Source organism: Physella acuta, unplaced genomic scaffold, assembly GCF_028476545.2.
Source record: "Physella acuta isolate Inbredline_101_S28 unplaced genomic scaffold, ASM2847654v3 ptg000008l, whole genome shotgun sequence".
Classification (NCBI taxonomy): domain Eukaryota; kingdom Metazoa; phylum Mollusca; class Gastropoda; family Physidae; genus Physella; species Physella acuta.
This window is the reverse complement of record NW_026731528.1, coordinates 674,658-682,374: the sequence shown is the minus strand read 5'-3', so window position 1 is coordinate 682,374 and position 7,717 is coordinate 674,658. Positions and strand designations below refer to the sequence as shown.

At 36.3% G+C, this 7,717-nt stretch overlaps 1 protein-coding gene across 1 annotated transcript in view; it reads left to right on the top strand.

The window, feature by feature from the left end:
* The first annotated feature begins 957 nt into the window (after window positions 1–957).
* The window catches only part of LOC131950258 (orexin/Hypocretin receptor type 1), a 42,302-nt gene continuing 35,542 nt past the window's right edge, over window positions 958–7,717 (top strand). The window contains exon 1 of the mRNA XM_059312377.1: window positions 958–1,407. Coding sequence (XP_059168360.1) covers window positions 958–1,407 — 450 coding nt within the window. The remainder of the gene's footprint in view (window positions 1,408–7,717) is intronic.

The following is a 7,717-nucleotide window of genomic DNA, read 5'->3' as shown; positions in this document are numbered from 1 at the left end:
TATTTAAGTATGATCAAGTATAAGTTCTATATCAGTTTTATTTTTTTTTATATTTAGTCTGGAGGGAACGGCAGGAAAAGAGTTCAATTCTGGTGTAGATCTCAGCAACTAGCTTTGTGCAGTGGCATAGATTTCAGAAACAGACGTAAATATCTGCAAATGACGTTTAAAGAAACTGTCGTAGATGTCTGCATCAAACTTTGAGCAATGTCGTAGATCTATGTATCAAACTTCAAACAATCCGTTTTATTTCCGCAACTAACTTTCTGCAATGTCATATATTTCAGAAACTGACTTTTAAGGCCATGTCGTGTATCTCCGCAACTGACTATAAAGTAATACCGTAGATCTCCGCAACTGCCGTAGATCTCTACAACTGCCGTAGATCTCCGCAACTGACTTGTAATACCGTAGATCTCCGCAATTTCCGTGGATCTCCGCAACATACTTTAGAGTAAAGCCGTAGATCTCCGCAACTGTCCTAGATCTCCGCAACTGCCGTAGATCTCCGCAACTGACTTTAAAGCTCTTGTTCCGACCCCTTACATCACGTAAAGAAAGAAGTCATTATCTTTAGTGCGAGAAATTTCGGAGTGGGGAAAGAAGAGTGATTGATTTAACCTTCTCACCAATGTTCTCACCATTTTTTTCTCTCTTTCTTCAACAGAAAATCGATTTGCTGTGAGCTTCGAAATTTAAGGGGCGATAACGCTGCGATTATTTGAGTTCGGCATGGACTTAGGTTTTTTCTTCAACATGGGTAAGGACAACTCGTCTAGAAACTTTATTTGACTGGATTATCTCTAAAATTCCCAAACATTATACGGATAAATTTTAGTGCGGATTAGTTCCGAAAAGTAATTTAGTGGATATCATACAGAAAACAAAAGTCTGTGAAAAACCGGATTGTGCGGAATCTTATAATTATCGCAAACAGTCGGATTGAAATACGCCTACATGACGTCGTTTTACTCAGAACCAAACTCTAACCCAAATATGGAGGACATCAACAGAAACGACACTGAATCCTCCGAGAGCGGGATGGGTTCGTTCCTCAACCCGTCGGACCTAATCGCGTGCCAGAACATCTGCCACGTCAACATCTGCACCAGCATATCCCAGCTGGTGGGGTGCGTGGAGGAGTTCATCTTCCCCACCCCCCTCGAGTGGCTGCTCATCAGCATGCATCTCATGCTCTTCTCCATCGGCGTGGTCGGCAACTTCCTCGTCTGCTTCGTGGTCCTGAGATCGAAACACATGCAGACGGTCACCAACCTGTTCATCGTCAACCTGGCGGGCGCCGATGCCGTGGTGCTAGTGCTGTGCTCCCCGCCCACCGTGCTGCAGGAGGTCACAGAGACCTGGTACCTGGGCGAGACGATGTGCAAGGTGGTCATCTTCTTCCAGGTGAGTGGGCTCGGGTTGATGTGTAGGACTAAATGTAGGACATTTTAGGACATAATGTAGGACATGTATGCATTCTTTAACTCATTTGAAGACCAGCGAATGACATTCCGTATGATAGTCCTTGCTCATTCGAAAGGTAGTCTACTGGACATTTTACTTGACATTTTGTAACATAGTCTATAGGACATTTTAATTACAGTTTGTAAAATTGCCTATAAGATTTTTTACATGACATATTGTAAAATAGTCTATATGAAGTTTTAATGACATTTTGTGAAAATATTCTATAGAACTATTTTGTAAAATAGTCTTTAAGATTTTTTACAAGTTATTTTTTAAATAGTCTATAGGACGGACATAAACATGACATTCTATATGTCTGTGTCATCTCATCGGTCTAAAAATGTCTATTCAACACATGCCACATCATTAGTCAGTTTTTGATCTGATTCGTTCGTCACAAAATACTCCCCCGCAGTTATCCGCTTTGACCTTGGTTAAAAATTCATTTTTGTACAATTTAAATCACGTCAACATCCACTAACCCTCCCCTGGAACGTTCTAAAATGAACTTTAGCTAGTTATATTTTTGGTCAACATGCATGAATAAAACGACTCAACTATGACATGTACAAAAACTCCATAAAACTCAAAACTCCCACGTACAAAATACACATTGATAAACAGAACTAAGCCGCTCATGTAAATGATTTCATTAAGATCTGTCAGTATGTCCCGTAATGATCCTGTTCTCCAGAAGACACAGCCAATCACAGATCATGCTCCGCCTGAGGCCTGCTTATCTTGCCATAAGACATCCACGTTAATTATTGCGATAATTTGTGTGTGCTTTGTAAACAATAATTTGACAGATCAAAATTGTGTGTTTTTGTTGTTTAATTTATCTTTAAAAATTCATCTTTAAAAAATTTTCTTTAAAAATTTATCTTTAAAAATTTATCTTTAAAAATTTATCTTTAAAAATTAAACTTTAAAAAAATCAGCCAATTGTATCTTACTATTTCTATAATTAAACATGCTTAGTTGATATCCTCCCTAATAATTTAAAATTAAGGTTCATTTTTGTCCCTAATTATGATAAACATCGTATCTGGTCCGTTTTTACATTAATGATTTTAATCAACATAAAGTGCACGTCTATTTGTCCCTGTTTCTCATTACCCTAATTGGATTTTGGAGTTAGACGTCACAAAGTCTAAAAGTGTATGGCTTTTGTGTTCTACTCTGGTTACAGCCTCTTTGGACCTAGCGATCCATTGGGCAGATGAAGTAGAGTTCATATGTTTCGTGACCTCGGCGTATGAAGGGAAGGTGTGGTCAGCACTTTGTCCAGCGCATCAGCTAGTCAGTTATCTAAATCTAGCACTCTACTGCCCTTAACATCACACACTTTATCTACCATGCGCTTCAGACCCACACAACTCAATGTCCTCGATCCATATTTCATAGGTCAGTATTTATACCACATTGGGGAACATAAACTGCCTCTAAACATAAACAATTGAAGAAACCAGCTGTAGACATGGACAAACATGGAAGCGAATTCATGGAAATTAGGAGCAGGAATTAGGGCCTTAACAAGATAAGTAGCACTACAAAACCGACACACAATAAAAATTCATTACAGAACACTGGAATATATCATTCTTAATGTGTACTCTAGTGTATAAAATGACACGCAGTACTAAGGGGAAACTGTAACAAGTACCTAGAAAGTGTATAAAGTGTAATATGCCTTGCTGGTTTATCACAAAGAGACTGCAGCGAAAAGTTTGAGCCTAATGGATTTTTTTAATATTAGGAGAATGTACCACGAACAGACGTACAAATATAAGACTGTTCCAAAAACAACAAAAAGAACCTACTGTACCCCAAACATCACGTGTATTGGAAAAACCGTCACCGTCGGAAGACAGTCCCGGACTGTGCAGGAGCAGAATTGTGTAAGCCGCTGGTTGGTGCCGCCATGACAGCATGGCGTGCAGAAGACATGTAACGGTGCAGAAACCCCAGGGGTAATCTCGGGGCAGACCTAGTTAACTTCCGTCTGATGCAGGGCGGTACTGCTTCACCGGGATAAAGATGGCGGAAATAGGGGTAGCAAGTGTCCGCCTGCCGTTTTATATATATGTTACTACACTAGTTACATCGATGTAACTAGTGTAGTTACATACACACACACATATACATATATATATATATATATATATATATATATATATATATATATATATATATATATATATATATATATATATATATATATATATATATATATATATATATATATATATATATATATATATATATGTTGTGACGTGGCCTAGATGTTCATAACGAAAGCGTGTAGGCATGGAGAGATTGGGTGTGAGAGTGGCCTCCCCTGACAAGTGTGTGAACTCTAGTGTGTAATCAGTGTGTGGTATCGTCAACTTAGGGTAGCATGTAGTCAGTGGTTTTCGTCTCAATGTTCACTGTTTCACTGTAGAAGTTACAAGATTATATTTGACTGTTATAAATGAACTGTGGATTCTGTTTTTAATTTGTGTTGTGCCTGGTTCCAACATTAAATGGAAAGCTGAGCATAACAATGTGTGTGTGTTTGTGTTTGTGTGTGTCTGTGTATGTTAATGTATATATATATATATATATATATATATATATATATATATATATATATATATATATATATATATATATATATATATATATATATATATATATATATATATATTATATATGTGTGTGTGTGTGTGTGTGTAATATAACAGTATAGTGGATATATATATATATATATATATATATATATATATATATATATATATATATATATATATATATATATATATATATATATATATATAGTGGATATATATATATATATATATAGTGGATATATATATATATATATATATATATATATATATATATAGTGGATATATATATATATATATATATATATATATATATATATATATATATATATATATATATATATATATATATATATAATAGTTTGGTTTTAATTAACATTTTAACTATCTCAATTGCAAGTAATTGGATTGCTAGATGATTATTGCTCGGACATAAACACAAACTGCTGCTCATGTGTGCTCACGTTTGAGCATCGTGACAGCTACGTGCACAACATCCAACATCCACCTTTTGTGTCACGCTAACCATTAACGCAGCGTGATTACAGACGTGACATCACACTTTGTCCATTCAGCATTAAAACACTAAACGTGACATCCACGTGACAACAACGTGACAAACACAAGAACCCTACTTTAAAGTGAACACATCTCAGGGCCACTAACGCTGGCCAACAAATGGAGTGAACTTGTATGGTTTCCATTTCTATTTTTAGTGTAACATCTCCAAACAATTCAACAAAATTCTCAGACTTTAATTTTAATGGGTTGGGTAGGCCCTACATAGTACAATTTTAGACAAAAGTATCTTTAACCGGCTAGCAGGGGCGGAACTACAGTGCCGCCAGACCCCGCAATGCGGGGGGGGGGGGGCTTACGCCATTTAGGGGCCCACGGCCGACCATAAAAAAAAATTGTTATAGTTAAAAAAAAATGTTCTTGCATTTTTGACTTAATGTTTGTTTTGTAAAAAAGGTTACCCTAGCTGCCGTTGGATTATCTTTATTCTATAGACACCACTCCAGGCTCATGTATATTCATTTTTCCTTCGTTTTTAAACCACTGTGAAAGCCGAGTCCTCTTTCTCCTACAATGAAACTTATCAAAGATAAGCAAACGTTCAAACTACTTCCATGACTTATTTCCCTTTTTTAAATAGTCAAATAGTGATGCTCATAGCCTCTTTTTAAAAGATTTGTACTAAACAAATTAAAAAGCAATTACTTCTCTTTATTATTATTTGTTTATAAATTACTTCCTAAAGAATGACACTGTATAAAAATAAAATGTATTTAAAAGTAATAAAATATATACAAAAAAACATTAAAATAAACATAATACGAGACACCATTATTTACAGAAAGCTTTCATGTTTTATATTCTTTTGACCATTATAAGGTTAACGGTCTTACGGCAAAGATAATATAACAATGATTTTCACAAAACAGACTAATGTACTTACACTGATGTTGAAATTTGTTTTAATTAAAAAAAAAAAAAAAACCCACGTATTTCTCATACCACGAACAGGCCAGCATGAATAGGTTTCCAATGTTCGTATGTTGTGTTTGAGTATATATATATATATATATATATATATATATATATATATATATATATATATATATATATATATATATATATATATATATATATATATATATATATATATATATATATATACATATATACATATATATATATAGGCCTATATATTTATATGGGGGGGCCTAAAAAATTTTTTTGCGGGGTGGCCCCTTTTTTCTAGTTCCGCCACTGCCGGCTAGGTACATAATACAGTTTTAGACAAATCTATATTTAACGGGCTAGGTACGTAGTACAGTATTAGAAAAAGTCAATAGAAAACAAACTAATTTGGCTGCGTGATGTTTGGTGTGTAGAGCAATACAAAAGTTAGCCTATGGTGTAGATTTAATCGTTGCCTAAACAAAAGCTTGTATAAGCACGTGTTGGTGTATATGGAACAAACGTTTACCTATACTGTAGGATTATTCGTTAGCTGATACAAAAAATGTTTGCCTAATTGGTGCTAGTTCTAAAGAACAAATACTTCCTTATTTGATGTTAGTTTTTATGAAGATATAGTTGTTAGTTTTATTAAAGAAAAAGTTGCCCTTTTGATACTAGTGTTTTACAACAAATCAGAATCTTTATTTAAAGGCACTATTTTTAAGAAGGCAACAGGATTGATCTTCGTCACAACATATAAAAACAAATTTGATTATGTTTTTTTTCTCAAATTACTTTCCATTTTGTTTTGTTTGGCTTTGGGAACAAACAAACAAAAAATGACGGAAAATTTCGAGAATTCAGTGACATTAAAATAAAAACCAAAGTTAATTACTTTCCTTTTCTTTCCAATGTGCATGTTCAGTTAATTATTAGCTCTGACTTTACATTTCGAGTAAAACATTAATTTCCAAGTATTTATTTTGTTAATTTTAAAGTATGTATCGGTCTTTTAGACGAACTTTTATTCTGCATACTTCCACTGCCTACCTTCCACTGCCTACCTCATCTGCCCTTCTCTGCCCTCCATTGTCTGCTTCCTCTGTCCTACCCCTCTGCCTACCTCCCTTGCCTACCTCCTCTGCCTACCTCCCCTTGCCCACCTCCCCTTGCCTACCTCCTCTGCCTACCTCCCTTGCCTACCTCCCCTGCCTACCTCGCCTGCCCACCTCCAGTGCCTACCTCCTCTGCCTACCTCCACTTGCCTACCTCCACTTGCCTACCTCCCCTGCCTACCTCGCCTGCCTACCTCCACTGCCTACCTCCCTTGCCTACCTCCACTGCCTACTTCCACTGCCTACCTACCTTGCCTACCTCCACTGCCTACCTCCACTGCCTACCTCCCTTGCCCACCTCCACTGCCTACCTCCCTTGCCTACCTCCCCTGCCTACCTCCCTTGCCTACCTCCCCTGCCTACCTCCCCTGCCATCCTCTCCTTACCTCACCCACTTCATACAATGACCATGGCATGTCCAACCCTTCCGTTTTTCCCTTCCATCATTGCCAGATTGTCACATCGCATTCTTGTCTCTGTCCCGCCTTGACGCATGGTTAATATAAAAAAAAAATTCTGGCAATCTGGCTGTTCAATCCACCCCATCTCAAAGCTACAGTACCGACACGAACTGATGGAAAATAAAAACTCGCGCGTTCTGTTGACGTTACAATTTCTTTTCCAAGCAGCACGAATGTTTGGCACGGGATTTACACTTCGTCTTAAAATATAATTAAAATTCATTTGAGAGGAAAAAAATAATGTCTTACTTTCATGCAAATTTACTATTAGTATTTTCTGTATATAAGTTATCCACATTATAAAACACTGGCGGAAGTGGGTGACACCTGGCAACTCCCCACCTGGCGACGCCGCTAAAACAAAACTCCTTTTACGTTACGATGAGCACACAAATCAAATAATGTAACACCATGTGGAAAAAAATACTGTACATTGATGTTAAATTAATGAGTCGTTTGGCTTCTTACTGTCAAGCTTAGTCAAATAATTATTTGACTATTTAACAATGTCAGCGGTTAAAAACTGTGGAGTCCATTATGTCTTTGACTAAACATCAATTATTTAAGGGGAGGCATGCTTTTGTTCTTA